Source organism: Lissotriton helveticus, chromosome 9 (genome assembly GCF_964261635.1).
Source record: "Lissotriton helveticus chromosome 9, aLisHel1.1, whole genome shotgun sequence".
NCBI classification, from domain to species: domain Eukaryota; kingdom Metazoa; phylum Chordata; class Amphibia; order Caudata; family Salamandridae; genus Lissotriton; species Lissotriton helveticus.
In genome coordinates this window covers 1,092,768,056-1,092,792,450 of record NC_136070.1, presented here as the reverse complement: position 1 = coordinate 1,092,792,450, position 24,395 = coordinate 1,092,768,056, and the positions used below count along the sequence as shown (strand labels likewise).

General features: G+C 42.5%; 1 protein-coding gene across 1 annotated transcript in view; it reads left to right on the top strand.

Annotated features, from left to right (window-relative positions):
• SLC25A26 (solute carrier family 25 member 26) overlaps positions 1 to 24,395 on the top strand; it is an 875,117-nt gene that overhangs the window by 277,730 nt on the left and 572,992 nt on the right. The window contains exon 5 of the mRNA XM_078662304.1: positions 10,409 to 10,456. Coding sequence (XP_078518430.1) covers positions 10,409 to 10,456 — 48 coding nt within the window. The remainder of the gene's footprint in view (positions 1 to 10,408; positions 10,457 to 24,395) is intronic.

Here is a 24,395-nt window from a genome sequence, read left to right as displayed (position 1 = left end):
GCGGCGCTAAAGCACACATAGCCTCCGAGGTGAAGCGATCTGGAGAGAAGTTGACGACATAAACCAGAGAGTAGATTCGCGGGAGCGAATGGGAGACGCAAGGGCAGAGGAGCTAGACTCTCACCGCAGAGAAGTCTTAGGCCTTCAAGAGAAGAATGCCGAGCTCCAATACCGGAAGGAAGACCTTGAAAACAGGTCCAGGAGGGGTTATATATGTATCAAAGGGGTCCCACGGCAAGCAACGGCGACCGGGCTGGAGGCATATGTTCGCCGACTCTTCCACCATGTGGCCCCCACGCTCGCTCCGCAAGACTTCATTCTGGGCTGCACGCATAGAGCTGGCCACCCCACAAGAACACCGGGGACCAAACAAGATATTCTCATATGCCTACATTACTACACCCAAAAGGAAACACTAATGATGGCAGCCAGAGATCACAGCACCATTGACTTTGAAGGCATTAAGATACAGCTATATCAGGATCTATCCGCTATCACGCTGCAGAGAAGGCGCCAACTAAAACCCCTCATGGAACTCTTGCAACAAAAGGGAATTCGATATAAATGGGGTCACCCTTTCGGCCTTACATTCCTATGGGTCAACAAGACCCATTCAGTCCGCAGCCTGGAGGAAGCGAAATACCTGATCGAAACAGACAATCTCTCCCCCAGCAAATGTAAAATGTAAATTGATACTTGTATAGCGCACTACTCACCCGCAAGGGTCTCAAGGCGCTTGTACGAATACCGCTGTGGAACCCATCCTGGCTTTCCCTGTGAGGTGTCCACTCCTGGGCACCCCCAAGGTGGAGGCCAGGCATCCTTAGCGTTGTGGGGGCCGTTGTGGAGATTAAGCAAGCTATTGCCCAGAGTTGCAGAGTGGGACTCCATGATTGGAATAGGCACCGAGGCGAGAATTATCAGGTCCATGGAATTATTTGAGCCCAAGACCCGCCGAGGCAGGGAATTGAACCCTGGTCCTGGGCTAGACCTCTGCATCAGGGTCTGCCGCTCTAACCATTGAGCTATACTTCTCCAGCGATATGCCAGAGGGAGATAATGACTTACCCAAAACATGCAGGCATTGGACTCAGCGATCCCTCCAGCCAAGGGGAAAAAGTGAGTAAGCCATAGGACATAGAAAGTCGAACAGAAAGGGAAGCAGTGCTGAAACAGCTGTAGAATCAGGAGGTGCTAGAAGAGCAGAACAACGAATTAAGAGGGTAGAGAATATGCAGCGATGACAACAGCATGGGATCAATAAACCTTTAGACCTCCACAACGACGAAAACAGACCCGAGGGCGCACCTTCACTTTGAGACTCTCGATGACAGGCTGGACGGTGGGGTGTATGGACCGAGGATTCGGATGACCTCTACAATGCACCTCCAATACCATGTACCCCGTTTATCTTGTGGTGGACGATTTGGTTGGGAAAACGATGTCCAGTCTCTGATGAGTATTGATTATCCTTTGTTTGATATCTTTCTTTTACTGACAGTTTTCAACTTTTTAGATGGGGCTCACTTGGGACTACCTACTGCCTCATTTCCTCTGGGAAGTCAAGATGGCTATCCTTAGACCTAGCTGGAACACAACACACTCCACTGAGAGATGGTCTGAATAATTAGTTATATAGCGAGAGGGCTTTACACACCCACTAAGCGGATGACACATTTGTCTATGCTAAAAGAGTCTAAATGTGATATATGCCTTTTGCAAGAAACACATCTGATTCCAGCGGACTGGCGACTACAGAGATCTCGCTGGTTCGACCACAAGTATTTTTCCGGGGGAGGGGGGAAAAGACAGGGGTAGCAAACCTTTTTGCCCACAATTTGAGGGTAAAGTCACTAGTACACAAGCAGAAATACCGGAGCGCCTCCTTTCACTGTATATCACATATGGGGTCAACTCCGTGACCATTTCGAATATATACACTCCAACAAACGACAAGAACCCTTTATCCTAGATGCAATATGACGGGTGATGGAAACCACAGATACGCACGTGCTGATAGGTGGGGACTTTAATCTGGTCATGGATGCAACATTGGACCGTTCGGCACAGAGGGTGGGTAATACAATTGCATTATCAGCAGAAGGTCAATGCCAACTAGCCCTACACGACCTTTTAGACACCTGGCGCACGCAACACCCAACAGAGAGATCCTATTCCCACTATTTGGCAGCGCATCACACTCATGCACAAATTGACCTTTTCCTCACTACATGTTCCTTATCATCCTGTATACAGGAGGTAGACAGTGGAGTAGCAGTGCTGTCCGTCCATACCCCTGTTTGAATCAAACTGAACTTACCCCCGTCCAATCACAGATAAAGCGCTTAGCGACTGAATCTCAAAATACTTATGTATAAGACAGTGATAGCTGAGATTACAGAAGCACGGAAGGCCTTCTTGGAAATTAATGATGCACCTGATACCCCAATTGCGCACTTATGAGACACTTTAAAGGCGGTCATATAGGGGCACATTATAAGCATTGTAGCTCGCTTCAACAAAGAGAGACATGCGAAACAGAGTACACTGGAGGGGAGGGTCGAAGAACTGGAGGAAATGTACAAAAGATCGGGGACACATCAAACACGCCACAAGCTTACTATAGCTCAAAAGTAACTTAAGGCCCTGGATATGGATAGGGCTAAATATGCCCTATTGCAAATTAAACAGAAATATTACATGGGAAGGATGAAGGCTGGCCGCTTGCTGGCCCAGAGACTCCGAGCATGGACGAATAGCCAGAGGGTGACAGCTATGGTAAATCCCCAAGGGTATAGATTTGAACAGGATGAGCGGATAGCGCAGGAGTTTCAACACTTTTACAGGAAATGATATACAGCAGAGGAACACTCAGATATTGACATAGAAACCTCCCTGAGTCACACACCAACTGATAGTCTAGACCACCAAAATGCCTTTTCCCAAGAGAAAGATGTGCATATCAATGAGTTACTTACTGCGATATCCCACCTACCGGCCGGAATGGTGCCGGGGCATGATGGGTACCCCACCAGAATTTTATAAACTTTTTGCTCCGACCCTTACTTGGCTATGTAACTCCTTTAGCGAAACGGGCACCCAGACGGCTACAATGAGATTAGCTACCATTACGTTCATACCCAAGCAGGGCAAAGATCCAACTCAATGCACAGCATATAGACCCATCTCATTACTTAATGTAGATGCGAAGATTTTTACTTCAATTCTCGCTGCGCGCCTAGCCCCAATGACGCAGGGCCTCATTGACCTGGATCAGGCCAAGTTTATTCCAGAGCGCAATTGCAGTGACAACACAAAGAGACTATGCCATCTATTAGACAAGGTCCAACTGACTAAGACGCCAGCACTCTTGCTCTCTATGGATGTGGAACAGGCATTCAATAGAGTGAATTGGCCATACCTAAGGGCTGTCCAACGGGCGGTAGGGTTAGGACCTTTTATAGGATGGATGCCAGCGGGTTAAGCAAAGCCTCAGACAAGAGTGCGGGCGAATGGGACAATATTGCAGCCTTTCTGCATCGAACGGGGAACCCGGCATGGCTGTCCCCTGTCCCCGCTCCTATCCGCACTATTTATGGAGCCATTTGCAGAACGAATAAGGGCAAACGTGGGGATAGTGGGAGTAAGGATGGGAGGTAGGGACAACAAATTGGCTTTCTATGCGGATGACGTGATGGTGGCGGACCCCCCTCCGCTCTCTATCAAAGTTTGTCCTAGAAGTGGAAGCATTCAGTGCAGTATCAGGATTCAAGATCAATGCACAAAAGTTGCATCTCATGAACCTCACGATACCGGCCCCAGACCAGAGATTATACGGAACCTGTACCCGTACCCAAGGGCTACACAGGGGATGACCTATTTGCTCCTTCAGAATCATCCCATGGTTAGGCAAACAGTAGAGAGCAACTATGGCCGTCTACTAGCAGACACACGTGCAAAATTGGAAAAATGGAAAGACCATACGCTGTCCTGGCTGGGGAGGCTAGCGGCAATAAAAATGACGCTTCTCCCCAAGATACTATATGTCATGTAGACCTTGCCCCCCTTCTACCACCCCCAACCCCCCCCCCTCCCACCCCAGGTGCTACCTAAACTACAGCACTTGATAGAACACTATATCTGGGCTGGGAAAAGAGCACATATAGACAAGCGCCTGACGTACCTGCCACCATCATGTTGCGGCCTCGGTATCCCTAAATTCAAACATTACTACAAGCAGCCCAGCTCAGGTATATGGTGAAGTGGAACAGACCCACTACTGAGAAGCACTGGTGCTTTATCGACCAGGCCATCACCGGCATACACATATGGAAGATCTCCTGGCCGCATCTGTCACAAGGCATATATATCTCTCCGATACTTTGATCTAACGTCAGTGTATGGGATGCAGTAGTGGTCCTGAAGAAATTATCCACAAGACTTTCCCCCATGACCCCCATTCTGGGAAACCCAGACTTCCCAGCAGCACTGCACTGGGAGGTTACATTCCATGGCAGCAGGCAAATTGTAAGAGAGTGGGCGACCTATTCTATCATTTGGGTATTATGTCCTTTCAGCAAATTCAAAAAGGATATGGGTTACCCTCCTCAGCACAATGGCAATACACCATTATTTGTCACTGGGTCACACAACCAGCCTTGAAGCCCTATGTACTACCCTTTGAGAAATGACTTATTACCAAACATACAGATAAGAAACTGATATCAGATATATACACATTCCTGAACACAACACATTCACAAACTTAAACAAAAGCGCAGGTCAGATGGAAAAAGTCGTGTGACAGGCAGTTCACACAGAAGGAATGGTCAGACATACAGAAACGGGCAAATAAAGCGGCACGGTGTGTCACATGTATAGGGACTCTATTACAGATAGCTCACAAGATGTGGGAATGGAAAAGCTCACAGCGGTAACAGAAAATAAATTATCACGATTCGATAAGATGTGGGGGCCTGCATTAGTTATCTCAGTGGGGAGTTCAAGCAGCTGACAGGTCCGATTTACCCTCGAATACTTTGCCTAATACCAGAAGAGACCCCACCCACAGAACAGGCTTCAAATACTTAAAGTCTTGAGACGGTCTACACCAGCACTATTCAGCAGAGGAGCCCTAGTATCTGGCACCTCCTAACACTTATTAGATAGCCCATCCGGTACCCTCCAACCCCGCCTGCCCCTCTTCTTTCTTTTCTCTTACTGGGCTTTCATTCTCGTTCTTTTTCTTTTTTGTTGCAATTCTCTTCCTTCTGCCTCACCAGCCATTGGATGTAGGTGAGAGTATTTGTATTGCTCCTCTGATTATCTTTTTCTAAAATATATATTCTAAACAATAAAACGATTTAAACATAAGAATAAATAGATTTTTTATGAGGTTTGGGAAGCCAGGACAGAAAAAGTTCTTGGCCAAAAAGCTTTTAATCCATAGTTGTTTATGCACCCCCTTATGCATTGTGCATTTATGGCTGTCTAAAAAAAATCCATTGCATTTTCAAGCATATGCATGAATTCAGGGCTTTCCTTTGCTCATATAGCACTATAGGTGAAGCCAAATTTGCCCCACCCCCCCAAACTCATCCTTTCATGGAAAAGTACTCCACCAACCCTCTGCTTGTTAAAAGGGTGAACCTTCCCTAAGACTTCCTTACTGCCTGACTCTGCAGTGCAGGTGATATAAATATGTTTATTTTATTTTTGTTCTCTTAGTATACATTCTGCGTTTACTGCTCAGGAAACACCTTCTTAGGATAGGAGGTAGTGTGTGTTGACAAAAATGGAGACAAGAGCAAGGAGAGCTCCTGGAGCATAATGATATGATGCTGAATGAGGAGTCAGCAACCGCCTATAGAAACAGCATGTAAAAACGCTTTCCTTTGAAGCTAGGTCAGTAATGGACTTCTGCATGACACTTGTAGGTGTCTCCAGCTCTGATGGTCGCTGCCCCAGGCATGGGGTCGTCTTGCCCATACTTAGGGCATTGCTGTGATTATTGGAGTTCCTGTACCTAAATGTATGGTATTCCCAGATAAATGAGCAGACTTTCAGCATTGTGGAAAATCATCATGCCCAGAGTAAGGATATACAAGAATTGCATTTGATTTAGTCAGTGACAACACATTGACTGCTGCTTTCAAAACCTACATGTGCATCTCAATAGCACCCTTGCTGATCACTTTTACATGTTCTTTCAGAAAAAGACTCCATGGTGATAAAGCAATCAATGAGGGCCGAAATGGTTGGTTTCCTTGAATGCAATGATTTTGATGCCTCTTGCCATCCTTACATTTTTGCATAACGAAAATTGGGAAAAACATTTCTTGGTCATTCACATCCAGTGGCTTAGCTGCATAGGTTCATAGTGGTGGAGAGGGCTAAACCTTTCAGGAAGTAATAAAGGAACTTCACAGTACGTATGCAATAGTGATGGAGGTTCTTGATGACAAACACCTCTATCCAGATCGCTTCCTGCCAGGAGATTGGGACATCTACTTACTTCTAATCTTCCATAACCAAACTGGGATCTTTCCTATTCCACTAAGCCTCTGTAGGCACCTGATGATTGGCCTTCTGTAGCCTCCAAACGTCCACTGACTATTAGGTCTTCCCTCCCCAAAATAGTGCTCCTCTGAGCTGCATACCACATGCTAAGGTGAAAATGTGCTCAGTTCTGACTAACCATGATCTCATATGACTCCCTGAATTTTTCACTCTTATTCTGATTCCCATCTTCTTAGAGCACCCACATTATTGTAGCTTGATCTGACCTCTATGTAGCTGTGTTTTTTCATGAGGTTATGGCCCCAAAATGTTGGTCACTTCAGGGATATATGTTCCTGGACTCTCCAGAGCTTTTTTTTAATGATCCAAGGAGGATTGGTTCCTCTTTACATCAACAGTCCAAAGCCTCCCATAGCCTATCTACTTCACATCCCCCTCTTCTTGTTTTTTTTTGGTCCACTCTCCACCTTCTGATTTTATAAACTGTTTGCTTTGACTCACTTAGCCTGTAGAGTTTGCAACAGCCTTTTCAGCGAATTGCGAGGACTCCCGATTTCTGTGACCTGAATGCACCTGTCTCTACTGTGATCTGGGTCTACTGTCACACCAAGGCCTGTAGGTTCAATTTACCACACCTCAGCCTTGAAGCCCAATGCAGCAACTTTACATTGCAGCCCGTAGCACCACCAGCCTACTTTTCACTTGAAAGAACTAACCACTTTCTGTGCCACCTTCCTAGCCTGGCTTCCTCAGTGAGTATTTCATCCAGGTACAGCCTTTTGCCTGATCCCATAGGAACCATACTGCCCTTCAGACCTATGTCTACATCTGTCTCATCTAAACAAACCCTACTTAACAGGTGACCCTGCCATCATTTATGCTCTTTCCATCGCCCAATTGAAGGATTGGTTTTCTTGCCACGCCTGCTCTTCATGTATGTAATTTTGGGGTCGCCCGGGGTCACAGCTGTGCCCGTATCTGGGAGGAGTGGGGCAGCCACTGCAGGATGCTGCAACCTGCCAAATGGTGCACGCAGGAAAAGGAAGACTGCCAGCTTCCATGCCAGCAAGGATGAAGCCAGTCACACAGGGAGCCCGATAGGCAGCGGAGAACTAGGTTACACGCGCAGTCTGAACAAAAAAAGAGACAAACAAGAAAAAACTCTAATGAAAACCTGCGCGGCTCTCCCGGGACAGCAGAAGAGCTGCTGCAAAAATATTCACTGCTTCCTCTGAGAAGTTCCAGCAGCCCACCAGAAATAATCTCTGAAAATTGACCCTACATTTGCGGGTTCAAGGAATCCATGACCCTTCAGGATTTTCACATCTTTTTTTAAGCACTCCTAAAGCTGAAGCTTTTGCTTTGCAGCTGGGAGTGCAGCTTCCTGTAGGGTTGGTTCTATGACTGCATTTTATGTGGTCTAAATATGTGTAAAGAAGACACACATAGTTTAGCCCTCTCTAGGGGTTGGTTCTATGACTATATTTTATATGGTCTGAAAGTGGCAACAACTAAGGGCTGTTTTTATGGTTAACTTTTATGTTCCTTGAAAGTATATTAAAGGTACTCAGACAACTTATGTTAATTTTAAAATACCTTATTGATCCAATAATGTTGCCAGTGTTTACTGGTTAAGGTTGCTATGCTTTATTGACATTAATAATTGCCTTTACACATGGTTATCATTGATTATTGCATTCACATACAAAATGATGGTGTTTTTAAAACGAGGTTTGTTGTTTTGTAATGCGGTAAACCCTTGATAAAGCCAATAGGTCGGTTTTATCTAAAGTGATACCTCCACCCAATTATAGTGTGATGTGTTGACTGGTACAGATGGGATGGGGAGGAACTATGATTTTGAGGATCAAATGTGATTTCATTACCTGATCCAAGGTAGTTTTGATCTGACTTATGTATATACTTGTAAATTAATGTGTAGTATTTAGTAATTTTTGGGTGTAAATGTACTTTTCCTTTCCTAAAGAAAAAATATTGCATGGACAATGATTTCTTGAGTGTCATAATTGCATGCCAGCAAATGGTGATTAGTAGCCTGCACCACCTCCCCACCTGGATGGCTCTGCTTCGCTAACCTAAGAGAATCAAGCGCTAAAATGGGGTGCTTGGTTTCTAGTAAAGGGAAATTGGGGATCTATTACTTGCGCAGGCTTCACAACCTGCACTATAGCCCAATGTCCTACAGGATTGGCCTGTAACTTTCGATACAGGGTATCATAACACTCTATTGTCTCGTATCAAGGGCTGTGACATCACTGGGCAGGTACTAACCTGGTTTAATTGTTTCCTGGAAAACAAAACCCAAGTAATATGCCTCCATCCTTTTCATTTAAAGGAATCATCCATCAGCTGTGCTATGCTTCAGCTGTGTAGACTTCATTTTATTACTCATTCTGACCAACATCTATATTCTACCTGTGATAACATTAATAAGCTATTTTGGGTGTTCGGTAATATCTTATCCAAATGATACACAGATCATTTTTGGACATGAACAAGACACGATTAGTAACCTCTATTATTACCCCAGAATGCTTAGCAGGAATTCACTGTTGGATGAAAAATAACTTCCAACAATTTAATGTCAGTAAACCAGACATTTTACTGGTAGGCTTGTCCCCTAAACAGATGGACGGGCAAACTGTGGCCTCATAGTCTTGGTGCCGCTTCTTGTCCTGTGGCTAAAGAAAAATCATTAGTATTTGTATTTGATGTAATAGCCCTCAGCAAGATTACCAGTAGAGACCAGTGTTTCTGGCTAAGGGAACCTCACCGACCTTTCATGGTATTCTTCATCATTGTTAACCTTACCCCGAACTTGAAAGAGAATGCAAACAGGATGGGCTCGACCTCTTTTGAGGGAGTTCTTTATTAGAGTCTACTGGATATGGAAAGGGATCTAGGTGAAGGAAATTACCTTTAGGTAACCCCAAGGGCATTTCTTTTATTCAGGGTCCTAGATATAAGAATGAAACGTGAAAAATGGTCTGTATTGAGTGATTATGACTCACACATCCATAGATGTACAAAATGTTTCAATCAAAAATGTAACCCCATGTAAGTCAGAAGCTTTCATCGGGGCTATTATAAATCCTTATCTACCTACTAACTGTAAACATTCATACCAATCATTTAGTGATGGTTCCATACCTTACTTTTATGAATCTAATAAGACATAGTTTGTGAGTAAAGGAATATTAGAAATATGATAGCTTAAATAACCATGCCTCATGTGTAATCATAAGAATATAAGTGTAAAGGTGAAATCTTCATAGTAAAAAAAAGTGTGAGCACTAGAAATAAACACCACACACATGGGTTGAGTTGGGTGCTTACAAACACTCAAGGATTTCTTACTTACCCTAGCTATGGGATAAACATTCCTCCTGGTTGTAACCGGGGAAACACCCTCTGCAGTCACAGGCTTATATGGGAGAGATCGTCAGCTAACCATGTTTCCAAAATCAGGCATTGTAACTGTCACAAGATGGTGTGTTTACACTGTACCAAGCACTCTATTATTAGTGGCAGTAGGTTAGGTCTCTAACAGTTGTAAGTCTGTAAATGTGGAGCACTCTTTCTCAAAAACTTGTGACTATTGTCTCCCACATTCTTTTTGGAAAACTCTTAAAACCTACCTTTTCTGATAAGCTCTCTCCTTTTCGTCGTCTGTCTTTTTCTTTTTTCCACTTGTTGGATCATAGTGCCACGATGCCCTTGCAGGGGGAACCTTTTGCGCTCCATAAATGTTTTGTTCTTCTATTACTACTTCTAATAAGCCTTGAATTAACCCATTATCCTTTCTCTGTGGTTCTTAAATTCTAAATTACCTTTCAGAACTCTAAATTAAATGTGCCTTTCACTACAGGGTTTTCGAGGACTCTACCGTGGTTACAAAAGCACAGTTTTAAGAGAGGTAAGCCTTAAAGTTCATACCTTACAATGCATGTCACAGAGTAACAGCAATTTACTTTCTACACTTGGCAAACCAGAAACTATTGCCATTCGTTTCGTTCTGTTCACTCATTGTCTGTTGTGGACACTGGAAATTTGAAGTTCTTCCTGGTATGTTTTTGTTTTAAAATAAAGTCGAATTTGAATCTCTTTAATCTGCGTATATTCAGTTATGGAACACGTTTAGTCTTGCATACAGTCTTTTGCAGTTTCAATCAATGTTCCGTCTAATTTTTTTCCTCTGTGTGCGGCAGTGTAAGGTCTCTGTGCTCTGTGCACCAGGAACCAGACCACTCGTGTGGGTGCAGCATCTAAAGAAAGGGGCGCGGCCATCTTATTTTTTTAATATCAGTAACCTTCTGAGCATCTGACAGAAAGGTAGACACTTTAGGAATATCAAGTATATCTTCAATTCTGAACCATAAGTCCAAAACCATGCAGCCGTTCATATATCATGTTCGGATTTTCAGCAGAGGCTGCAAATGTTTTGTATATAAAGCTTATCCATCCTTATTATATGTTATTATCATACTGTACATGGTAGACATTCATAAAAGCCAGGCATTCCAATCTAATGGGTAAGACCGACGAGCAACAGTGCACCATAGGGGACTTTTTGAAAGGTGGAAAGGAACTGCCCAGACCATTTCAGCCACTTTACAAACACCACATCAAACTACAGTGTCTCTAGTAATCACTGAAATTATTAAAAGTCACACATAGCAATCTGAAACCATAGCAGCTGTGCAAGTCGTGCTTTTGGACTTGATGCATGTTTTAAGGTCTTGCCTAGCATTGCAGTGCAAAGCGGTGCTCACTTAGCGAGTCATGCTCTATCAGGGTATTTTTTAGAAGTGGTGTGGAAGCCCCGCCCATATTTTTCATTGGCTGGCGTCATCGTCTATGGTAAATACTAGCTTCCGATTGATAATGAGGCTTCTTAGTCCCTCCTTGTTACCGCCCTGTCTCCTTTTGGGACCGCCCATCAGGACTGGATCATTTACTTGCAGCATTATACTGTCTTCTTCAATTAGTCTGTAAGCACTTTTTTTATTTGCGCAATGGTGACAGTTTGTTTAGGTCGCACCTGAGCCAGCGCTTCTCATTTTAGTGTACTGTTCCTGCCCCCCCCTCCCATTGTCCGTGTTCCTTTTGTTCCCGCCCCCTCCCGCTGTCCCTTGTCGCGCAGCTCGTGGGCCCTCGGCTGCCTCTGGTGGCTCCGGTGGGAGGGGGGAGGAGGAAGGGAGGCCTCTGCCTGGCTGGTGTCCTCTTCTTGTGTTTATCTCGGGCGCCCTGCTCTGCTTAAGCACGGCACCCGCATTTGTAGGTATAACATACTTCAGCACAAAAGCTCCATTCGTAGGGTCTTCTGAACAAATGGCTGCTAAAGATGTACCTTTTTTTGTTGGTTCTGTTCCTCCCTATGTTTTTCTTCTACCTTATTATTCGTGCTTTAAATGCTAATGCACTTAAAATAACGGAATGGGATATCCTTCACGCATGCCCTCAAATACCCATCAGCAAACTTTCTATCAGGCCCTTTTTTCTTTCACGTAAATCAAACGTGGTTAGTGAGCACCCTGCTGGTGTAAAAACGGTTCATATAACACGTTTAATACATGTCTCATAGACCATTCAAGATTGACGCAAACTCAAACATGATAACAGAAAAAATAACCTTTTTTTTTTTTACAGATAATGCTGCTCATTCATTCCATGTGTATATGGGGGAGTGGAGAATCGCTCCAGTCACAAAGTAACAAAAGCATTTGTTTTAATCACATGCAGACATGAGATGGTCCGTTTTCAGTCACTGCGCGTGAAAAATGCCCTTTAGTCCCATGAAATCACAGACTAATAAGCAGAAATGCACTGAAAAGTGTGTGTGCCCGGGAAGCTGCCTCAGCTCGGGCTGACGCACACGAGAGGGGGGGGCTGAAGCTCTTTGAGCCCAATGGTCATTGCGCGCCTGGTGCGTAGCATAGTGTGCCGCCCAACTGGTATTTTGCTATTTCTGTCATTGTATCCAGATATATGATTCAAAAAGTAACATCATACCTACAACAAGTCAGGACTATTGGCTTTGTCAATGGTTGTTAGTTGCATAAGATAAATGAGCAGCAACTATGGCTTGTATTAAAATTGAAAAAGCTTCCACTTACAGCCCTGGTGACACCCCGACAATGTTGCTGCTCCTGAGTTTCAAAAAGAGAAGGGAAATCCAGAGAGTAATTACTCTCTTCAAAGGATTTCCCTTACCCTATAACGCGTAAAAAAAATGGACCGCCTTTGTCAGGGCACAAAACAGAGCCCGATAGAGACCTGTTTCGAGGCCTCTTTAAAAAAACTGCCGGTGCTCAGTCCCGGTGAGACCCGGCCCACTTAAAGCTCTGCACTCGACTTAAAAACAGATGCACCAGTTTTAAGAATTCTAAATAGTGGTGTGTAAGAACAGTGACATTAGCAATCTGCCAAAAATATAAATGTTTTTGTGTCAGACAAAAGGAGATCAGCATTTGGGGCGAATTACAGAATTTGGCAGTGACAAATGAAAAGGACCTCCCACCACTCTAGGCATCATGACATTTGGGGTTTGTCAAGAGATACATCAATGAGGATTAAGGCATCTGCTGAGGGTCTATAGCAGCAGAAGCCCTAGCACAAGGACATGGGACCACTGTCCTTAAGTGCGCAACACCACAGCATACTGGTTGACGAGATGATTTTCTATGGATGCATGTACATAGATCAATAACTGGATGACATAATGGATTGCAGTGTTATTTATGATATGTAGCTTAACATGAAGCACAATTATTTAATGTTCGTACCCAGTGTCATTAAGAGCATCTTTTTTTTCTTTCAGGACTTCTTGGGGTGCGGCTAAGGGCTGAATGAAGACCTTTGTGAAAGTATTCCTGTTGATTGCAGCACCATCATGCGCTGCAATTAGCAGGAATATTTTCACAAAAGCTCACAATCAGCCCGCAGCCGCACTCCACTAACATAAAACATGCATCAAGTCAAAAAGCACACGGTGTAAAGCACACGTCGTGGTTTTGGACTTGCTACATTTCATTTCTTAATGGAGTGCGGCTGCCGGCTGATTGTGGGCCTTTATGAAAGTATTACTGTTAATCGCAGCGCCGTCATGCGCTGCAATTAACAGAAATATTTTCACAATAGGACACTGCGCGCTCTGAGTGAGAGATGTGGGCGCGGGCACAAGCGCGCAGCTTCCTGGGAACACAGGTTTCAATATTTTGATAGTTCCTCCGTTGGTTTTAAAGTAGATCAGTTTTTATTTTTATTTTATAGACTTCTTAAAAGTCGACGACATCAAGTAGCCAATAGTTTTGAATCTATGATTCTTGTGATTCGTACATTGCCGCCGGACAGTCAATCAATCAATCACTGCATTTATAAAGCGCGCTACATACCCGTGAGGGTCTCAGGGCGCTGGGGGGGGGGGGAGGGGGGAGGGAGGGGGCCACTACTGATCGAAGAGCCAGGTCTTGAGGAGTTTTCTGAAGGCCAGCAGGTCCCGAGTCTGTCGTAGGCTGGTGGGGACAGTAGGTTTAGTATTAAATGAATTATGAGAAAAAAGTATAGATTTTACTAAGAAGCTGTAGAATGTCATACGTCTCATTACCTGTGCATGGATTAAATATATTTCTGAATAGTGGGGTCATAAGGCAGTTCTTCAGTCAAGAAAGGCTAAAAGAGCCTCTTTATAATCATTTACATATTTAATATTCCAAAGTTAAAGATCAAGCCTGAGAAGGTAAAAACATAGAAATGACATATTACTTATGCTATAGGTAGACTATTACCTGTGCTTGGGGATAATGTAAAGAGTATTTAGGGTTGGAGAGCTGTATGTTGTGTTTATAAAGCGCCGAGTTTTACAATGGCACTGAAAAGACTTAAGCGTTGGTTTCCAGTCACGCCTTAACTTGATCACATTACTTTTGTTTTTCTACATTACTGCAGCTTAGCAACTTGTAGCTGGCAATAACATTTTAGGCTTTTAAAATATTTTGGGTTGAATTTTTGTTTTTTATTACACGATGCTAAATAGTGATCTGAAAAGACCCAACTTGGTTGGAATTTAAGTGTGAATTACGGTCTTCTATAGTATATAAAAAATGCAAAGCCGGATGCAGGAAATTTAAATTAATTGAAAGGTTGTTGGGCCTTTGACACTCCTTGTTCCACTGTTCCATCCAGAGCAAGAGGCTTGATGTAGTGGTCTCGATCTCGATTCACAAAGCAGTTTTCACAACTTAATTCAACTTAGGTCCATATATTTGCCAGGATAAAATCATCGCTGTTCACTTATTCAGGATAACTGTATCCTTGTCCTTGTATATGAGATTTGGAAGTTCCACCTCGATATTCATAAATGTAGGACTGTGGCAAGGTTGAGCCTGGTTCAGGGGAGTCTGAAATGCAAAACTGTTTAAGCCTGCAGGCATCCACATACTCCCCCTTGCATATTTCCCACCACAGACACCTTATCAGCTGCAGTGATTGGTGTTTTTTCCCAGTGTAGAAATGGGTAAGAAACATTCACATATTTAATAGAAAAATAAAGGAAACGAAGGAAAAGATTCCTCCATGAGGAAAACTTGCATATTTTTCCTACGTGAGTATCCTTGGAAAACTATGACCTTGTTGTTTCACAAAAGTGCTTCTGGAATTTCTGAAGAATTCCATAAAATGTACAAGCGTGCTCCAAGTGCTTCAGTATGTACAATCCAGTCCGAACTGCCTTGCAAAGTACTCTCCAGATGGGAACACAATCAAAGGCAGGCTCGAGTGCTGTGGCTTAGGGAACACAGGAACACATCTGGTCATATCTGTCGCACTTTTATATTCTCAAGAAATATTCTCCTATCATTTAGTTGGAGAACACACTCATGTTAATAGGGTATCTTTTCGCAAGGGAACACTTACGCAAATATAATCTCAGGCATCTTTGTGCCCTGCACCAAAAAATTATTTTTAATCTAAGCACAAACTAAGACCTTTGTCAGTGTGCGGTCTACTCTGTTGGTAGAGTTGATCACACGTAATTGCACTTGTAAACATTCACTATGCTTTGCTTATGCTTTTTCTGGTACTCGCAAGACATTAAGCGTTATTCTTATCTGAAAGTATGTAAAATAATTTTAGTCTGAATTTTTAGATGTTTGAAAATATCATTTGTGTGATATTGGCGTGGCATTTGCTGAGACATATGCCAAGGTTAGCTTTATCCTGTACCTATTTTCTGAACTGAAAAACCTTATTCTCTTAGATTGCTTCTCGAGACAGGTAAAAATGGGAGCCGAAAGCATTGTTTATTTCTCTGAGGGTCTGAATAAATTAATACATTTAGATGCTGCTGATCCAAGACCCCGCATGCCAACAAATAGATAAAACACACCGCTTCAGCTGGATGCTATTTTCTTTAAAATTCATTGCGACATATGTCAGGATGGAAATTAATTTTTAAGCCAGCATCCTGGCAGAGTGTGCAACCTTGGCAAGATACCTTTGTTTACTCAAAATGGCAGAATTTTTATAAAATGTAATTGGGGTCTTTCCCATTATGTAGATTAATAAAGGAACCTTCAAACCTAATTTCTGATGAAATATTGCTTTCTACTCACGACCTGTCCAATTGAATAAGTACTGAGGAGTGAATCGCGTTTTCTTTTTAAAAATGAAATAAATGATTAAAAGTTTTCTGTTCGAATTCAAGTGCAGGCTTTATGTTTATTAAGGATATGTCATGTCCTCCATACTTGAGGCTCCAGAGACATATTTTCTATAGCAGTTTTCACCTCACGAGAAAGCATTCAAATTCCAAGTTCAGAGACAAAACAGCGTGTATTGTTATTCTACATCAATCTTTTTTTATTTATGTTCTGCTTCTGTTCCAAATGCTGACTCCAATACACATGAAAATGCCTTGTTTTTCAATCATATGTGGAGAGAGATTTTCTAGTATAATCCAATCCAGGCTGTCCCTGGCTCTTCCAACCCCTGTTGGTGACACCCTTTCCCCCATAAGTATTTAAAAAACTCCTTAAACCACAACTGTTGAAGGACACCTTTGACTAAACTTGTACAACCAAATAAAGGCCAGCCAAAACCAGTTGGACTTGAGGTTACATCCAGATCTGGCTTTAGCGCTGGTGGCGCCCTGTGCTACAATAATTTTTGGTGCCCCTCCTCGGATTCCCTCACTACCACCCGGCAAGGGTGCCCCTCATCTCTCCATAGCCCGTCTCTCACATACATTTAATTACTTTTAAAGCTTTGGTAAAGGCTGGCTTTACTAATAAGAATGATTATCTAACCAAACATACCCTTTTCAGCAGCCTTAGGAACAGATAATTAAAGACGAGGGAAAAACATAACTTCATTACCCATTTTATGTAGTTTGCATGCAGTTCTTTGATGACAGTTCGTAAAAGTCACTGTTCTGTATTAGGGTTGTATCTTATGAACTGCTGTAACAAAAGGATCTCTGTGATAAAAGCAGGAATCTACCCAGCTATCCACATAAAATACAGATCTGTTCTTTGCAGCAGGCATATTGACCCTTTGCACTACTTTATGGCGAGTCAAAACTAGACAAGTTCTAATCTCTCTCTCTCTAGCAGGAACATTAATCACAAGTGTTATCTTGACATTTTGACATTAAAACCTGATGCACAATGAACTCTGCTGAAGGTGGTTTTAATTTGTACGTTCTTGCTAAACACAGCGCCCCCCTCCCCAGGTCAGAGACCAGTGCGCCACACCGGTTGAACTGCCCTAAAGCCGGTCCTGGTTACATCAAATCGATTACCCTTGGTTCCAGGTTTGTTTGCCTACGTAGATCCAGTCTATCATCCACAAATGCAATGGCGAGCTGACCTGGGGACATCAATGAAAGAAGCCAGAATTGGGGCCTAGTCAGTGAACCTTAACTAAAGATAAATGCAGTGGAGCTACAAAAGGCTCTCCTGTACTCCACAAGCATTTACCTACAAAAATATCAATCCTAGACTTCGCCTCAGATTTTGACTATATTCTTATGGCCTTCACAGACTGAAAATAGCCCGGAAGGGCCGGAAGTTGATTGCTTTTGTAAAGCATGGTGCTGACTGTAACGTCAAGGCACATGGAGAATGTACCATCTGCGATCTAGAGCTTCGAAGTGTCCGGAAGCAAAACACACCAAGCCAGTGCAAGACCCCTCTGATGGTCATCTTTACTCTGCCCATACATTATTTCTCTCGGTTTCATTAACCCAGCCGACTCTGTGATTTGTAGGGTGTATTTTCCTGTTGCCAGCCTATTATGAGAAGCTAGAGGACTTATGATAAGGAATATAATCATTTCATTGAGTGAGGCTGGTACCTACACAACACACCGGGGCAAACAAAGGTTGTCTCTGCAGAATACGATGCAATGAGGAGCCTAGTTGTGGGGGTCATTTTGACTGAGGCTTGAGGCTATAAGCACAAAAACATGTGTATCAATCTTAGCATTAGTGTGTAATCAGGATTTATCCCAGAGCAGTAGGGTAATAGGTTTACTGCACATTAAGCTCCATTTCTACTATCACCACATTAACCAGGGAGGCGCAGGCCAGAAGAAATGTAATGTCTACTATTAAACTTTACCTCTTGATTTTGTGCCAAAAAATCCATCATGGATAGTCTTCTGTATATATGTATGTGGTGGTTGTATAGAGTGAACCTAGCCTATCCTTGCTTTTAACAGAGCGCTGTACAATTTCAAAAGCAAGCATACTGTCAACAACCGACAAGCGAGATAGTTGGTTAGTAGATTGTTAGCAAATTGTGATGTAGTATTCTCTAAAGAGGTGTTTCTTCAACTCTTTCCCAAACTGGAGCAGTGTTGGGGAGGCCCGTATAGTTAGGGTGATGTTGTTCCAGGTCCTGGGTGCATAGATTGAAAAGGCCCACTGCCCTGGTTTTTCTTTTTTTACAGTTCTTATCCTCCAGCCTGATGGTGGCCTGGCTGTGGATCTTCCAAGAGCGGAGGTGGTGAGCTTGTAAGATAAGCATGGTGCTGGTCATGATGATTTTGTAGATGATTCTGATGGTTTTCAATTTTTGTGGGATGGCCAGGGGATCAAATGGAGTTCAGTCAAGGTGGTAGTGGTGCGATCATATAATTGTGTCCCTAGATGAGGCCTGCGGTGGCATAAAGGATGCCCTTAAGGGGTCCCTGGGTGGAGACTGGGAGGCCATGGAGCAGGGCAATCTAGCTGTAGTAGTTTGAAGGATTCAACAGATGTTCTGATATTGCTTTCTGTAAGATACAGTTGAACTTTCTTTTAAAGAGAGGAAGCTGATACCAGGCTGTCTTTGTATTTTTATAGCGTGTTCTTTGAGGGTGGTGTCAAAGGTGAAAACGTGATTTTGATTTAGTAGAAAGTTGTGAATAAAAGCATCATGGTTCATGTCATTGAGCCAGGTTTGTATTATGTTTTGCTTGTTGTTTTTTTAGAAAATAACAGAAATTGTCTTATTTAGTTGGAGATTCAGGTGGGCACTGGATATCGAGGCTTGGGTGAGGTGCAGGCAGTGTTTGAGGCATTGGATGTCTAGACAAGAGGGCACTTTCATTTATTTTTTTTATACATTTTTATTATTTTGCCACTAGGTACATTTTAATCACATATAAATAAAGTTCATTATTAACATTCCTTTCTTGAAGTCCTTTAAGTTAAGTCACTTATCTCAAACATACATTCATCAATCTTATTATTATCATGGCAGGGTTAGTACATAAAACACAAACCAATAACATAAAGCCTATTACATCATATATATTGTTATATACACATTTTTATAAATCATCCAGAGCTACCCGATTCCTGTCCTATTTAGTGGCACAATGGATCTTTTTTTTTTTTTTTTAGGACCAGTTCATCATAGGTCCCCATATCCTACGTTACTTCTCTTTTGCACACCAGCCCTTGTTGCCTTATAATGCCATTTCTTGAACATGGATGTTTAACACTGGAGATAGTCAAGCAGTAAATGACGGGGGTTCAACATTTTTCCATACTGAGGCTATCAAAAGTCTGACTACAGTAGTTGTAATAAACACAAAATCTTGATGGGTTGTAGATAATTCAGCTCGGCTATCATACCCAAATAGACTCATGGTAGGAGTAATAGTAATCCTACGATTGGTTGTTTCTTGCCAAAAATTCTCAATTCCCTTTTTTAATGAGCTAAGAAGGTTACATGAAAAAAACATATGAATAATATCAGCAGGGCCCTGGCAACATCTAGGATATTTATCGATTCTCTTTTCCCCCATTTATACAGCTTGGCTGGGGTATAATATAAATCAAAGATAGTTTTATAATGTTGCGTCTTTAGACTGGCCGCAAAAAGGGTATTTCTCCCTAATTCCAATGACATGTCTAGATCTACCTCTGGATCCCCGAGTTTCTCTGCCCATCGTGTCTCTGTTTTACCTAAATCATCTGGTATAGTTTCCAACAGTATATTATAAAACTCCCCAATCCGAGCGCCCCCCCTGGTGTATTTTATCCAGTATAGGTATTGCTCCTAGACTAAATGATCCCCTTTCCAAGGTTTTTAAACACCCCTTCATTTGGATATATTTAAACAGAGTCCCTTTGTCGATTCCAAACTTTTCTACTAAATCCGAGAAGGGGATTATCTGTGCTTCGTCATTATATAAACACAAAGCCCGTATTATTCCTGCCCGCTCCCAGTCCTTAGCCATACCATCGATTTATTTCTACTGGAAACAATGATGACCCCCATAGCGGTGTATATATATATTACGTTTGGGAACTTTCAAAATCTTACAAACTTATATCCAAACTTACCTGGCTGCTTTGATACATTTAAAACAAATGTTCTTATAATAACTCGCCTCCCATTGTCTAAGAAGCAACCCTTCCGTTTCTTTTCCTATAGCAAGCTGATCTATAGAGGGCAGTTCATCCTCCCCACCCATCCTCTCATCTACCAAGAGAGTACCCATCAGCTGCAGAAAAACTGCCCAATAATAGAAAAGTATGTTCGGGCAGCACAGCCACCTTTCTCCCACGGGAGAGTTAATGTTCTAAAGCCCGTCTCACTTTATGATAGTTCCAAATAAAGTTTGAAAAAATAGCATTCATTTTCTAGATAATGCAAGGTTGCACTTCGAGAGGAATGGAGCGTAGCAAGTAGACAATTCTAGGAAAGATTTTCATTTTTAACACATTTATCCTGCCAACTATAGTTAAATGTAATTTATCTATTCGCCGAAGCTCATTTTAATATTCTTAAGTATGGGATAGAGATTATTTGCCCTTAGCTTATCTAGTTTAAATCCTATCCTTACCCCTAGATACATTGCAGAGTCAGTCTGTCGCTGATCTTGTATTACACACTGTCTCGAGCATATTATCTGAGTCTTACCCTTATTGAGTCGGTAGCCTGACCTTTTCCCAAATTCCTCTGCCATATAATCTCCGTAATTGCCACTCCTGGTCTAGATGTAACTACGGCAATATCGTCTGCATAAGCGAGCACTTTAGTTTCGTAACCGTTAGTTTGATACGGTTCAATTACGGCATTTAAAATCAACCGATTAACAAAAGGATCAATATATAAAGCAAAAAGGATTGGGGAACAGGGGCAACCCTGCCTGGTGCCCCGTGCTATCATAATTGGATCAGAAGCATTCCCCATCACTTGGAGCCTTGCAGTGACCGTATAATACATCGCCTGAATAATACATCGCCTGAATAGCAGTGATCAGCCGCGGGCCAAACCCTCTCTGGGCTAAAATTTCCCAAAGATATTGCCACGCCACCCGATCAAAAGCCTTTTCGGCATCCAGGAGGATCACAGCTAAACAGTCTCCTCTAACTTTTGCAATATCTATCAATGAAATCACACGTCGAATATGGTCAGTAGTACCTCTACCAGGTACAAAGCCATGCTGCCCTGGTGAAACTAGTTTAGCTATGATTCCCTGGAGCCAATTGTCCAAAACCTTTAAATAGATTTTGTATTCGGAATTCATTAATGATATTGGCTGGTATGATCCTGGCAGCTCAGGTGGTTTTCCTTTTTTTGGAAATATTACAATGTCAGTCTCCTGCCATGATCTGGGGTGGTATCCCACGATATTGTACATCTAAAAACAAGTCTTGTAATATTGGAACTAGAATTGATTGCCATACTTTATATATTTCAACTGGAATTGTATCGGGCCAGATGCTTTCCCCGAAGATAAGGCATTCAGAGCTATCTTTGTTTCTTCCTATGAGATTTCCCTTTCCAATTCACAATATGTCTCAGCATCCAATCTACCAGATCCTAAACAATTCCACATACTTCTTGCTTGTCCTGAGTCGCCAGGATCCAATTGATATAGTTTGTTGTAGAATTGTTCAAACACCTCTGTAATTTTGATCGGAGGTTTTTGCAATTGTCCATCACAGTTCTTAACTTTGGCAATATTGTTATGCGAGTCCCGCTGCCTAATCCTAAGAACCAGTAATCTACCCGCCATCTCTCCATATTCATACCTCTGTCTTTGATTTGTTTGATATGCCTGGGCCACTTGTACTTGAAGCAGACTATTAATTTCTGCCTTAGCTATTGCTATTTCTTTCCTGACCTCGCGTAACCTATCCGGATTTCCCTGCCCTAATAGATTAGTGTGTTCTGTCTGTAGTTGTGCCAATATAGTCATAAGCACATTAATTTGATCCTTCCGATGTTTACGCCGCTGGCCAACAAAGCTGATTACTTGTCCCCTGAGGGGAGCTTTATATATATCTGATACCATCGCACGGGAGGTACTATAATGATTAATACCAAATAAATCTCTGGTCCAGTCTTTAATCAACTTTAAAAATTCTTCATCCACCAGTCATTTCCTATCGAAAGTCCTTGGACGAGGCTTCCCTTCCCTATCCTGGTGAGTTATTCCCAACATGAGAAGATTATGATCTAAGAAAATTTGGGGCATTTTTGTAATTTCTGCTTCCCCAAGGATCTGAGTTGAAACTAAAAAATAGTCCACACGTACACTTTTTTGGTGTGGTCATGAGAAATACGTGAATCCTGGACCTTTATCATTTTTGGCCGCCCACACATCCTCTAAGCCATGGCTAGCCTTAAGCATATTACACGATTGACCTTGGGTTTCCTTCCAACATACCCCAAATCTGTCACCCGTGAGATGCCAAGATGAATATTAAAGTCACCACATAGAATTAATGGGGTTGGCCTTGTAGCTAACGCTATCTCCAGCTCTTCCCAAATTTCTGGATCATCCTGATTTGAGGCATAGATAGTCCCAATTGTCAACCCCGTGCTCAATGAGACAATTGCCCATCGGCCCTTCTTATGTGCAAAGGTAGGTTTACTTATTCCTACTTTGTGTTTAATAAAAATCGCTACTCCTCTAATCATTGATGTCTGTGAGGAGCAGACTGCCAGATCATAGCCATTTATCTGAAGAACCGCCCGGTTACCCCAAGGAATATGTGTTTCTTGCAAACAAATAACTTCTGGGCTAATATATCGCAGAATTTCATATAGCTTGTCTCTTTTAGCCTTATCATTAAGCCCTGCCACATTGACTGTGCAAATCTTTCTAACCCATATCCTTCACCTCGAAGATCCCACCTTACTTGCTCTATACTTATTTTTTTTCCAATTCTTAATTTCCTCCTCATTTTCTCTATGTACCTTGTCTGGCTTTTTCTCCCCTCCTCCCTGACCCTCACCACCACGCCCTACCCTCCTTCCTCCAACCCCCCATTTCCTCCCCCTGGAAGCAACTAGACCAATGGTCTAGTTGGCGATGAGGTAGCATTACACCATGGTCCATGATACACCCCCCTCCTGTAAACCTCTTGTCATTTTATCTAATATTATCATATCATATCATTAGGTTGACACATTGTCCAACATTATTAAATCATAACTGTGGGTTACTTGTCACACCAAACCATATCTCTTACACTCATCCATCCTACTTCTTCCCCTTTATTTTCTCCAAAAATTATTTTGCCTTGACCTCTGATGTAATATAACAGGTATTATCTCCGATTACAATTTTTAGCTTTGCTGGGTTCATGAGATATGCCTGCGCTCCTATTGCTTGAAACGGGTTTATCATCTGTCCTAGTCTCCAGCGCCGCGCAACAGTTACATGACAGAAGTCAGGGCATGTAAAAAAACTCTACATCTTCCAGTTTACGCTTACGATCTGGTCTAGCCTTCTCGAAAATAATCTGCCGGAGAAGATAATTCCCAAAACACACAAGTACCGCTCGAGGTCTACTATCTCCAGTTGCAGCTGATAAAGTCATAGGCACCCGATGTGCTCTTTGGATTTCATGTGCCCAATTTCAGCCCTCTACCTCAGGAAAGGCTTTAGCTAAAAGGTCAATCATATAGAGGCAGATGTCTGTACCTCCTTTATCCTCCGGAATACCTAAAAATCAGAGATTGTTTCTCTGTTGGCGGTTTTTCTGCTCTTCAAGTTTCCACTGAACATCTGTAAACCTGGCCTCATGTGATGCGACTGAGCCTGTATTGTTACCATATCTGCCTCCATATTCCCCGTACGTGTTTCCAGTTCCGTTATACGATCTGAAATTTCGGTGCACACTTTCACTATTTTACGAACTGAGCCCTGTACCTTCCGTATGGCCGCTTGAGAACACCTGCTATCTTGTCGGGCCTCTTCTTGATGTGCCATAACCAATTGTAATATTGCGTCCAATGTTGTAGTAGGAGCATCTTCCACATCCTGGGCTTGTTTAGTTCTACCCCCCACTAGTTGACTTACTGGTGAATAATCCCAATTTAGTTATTGGCCATCTAAATTAATTT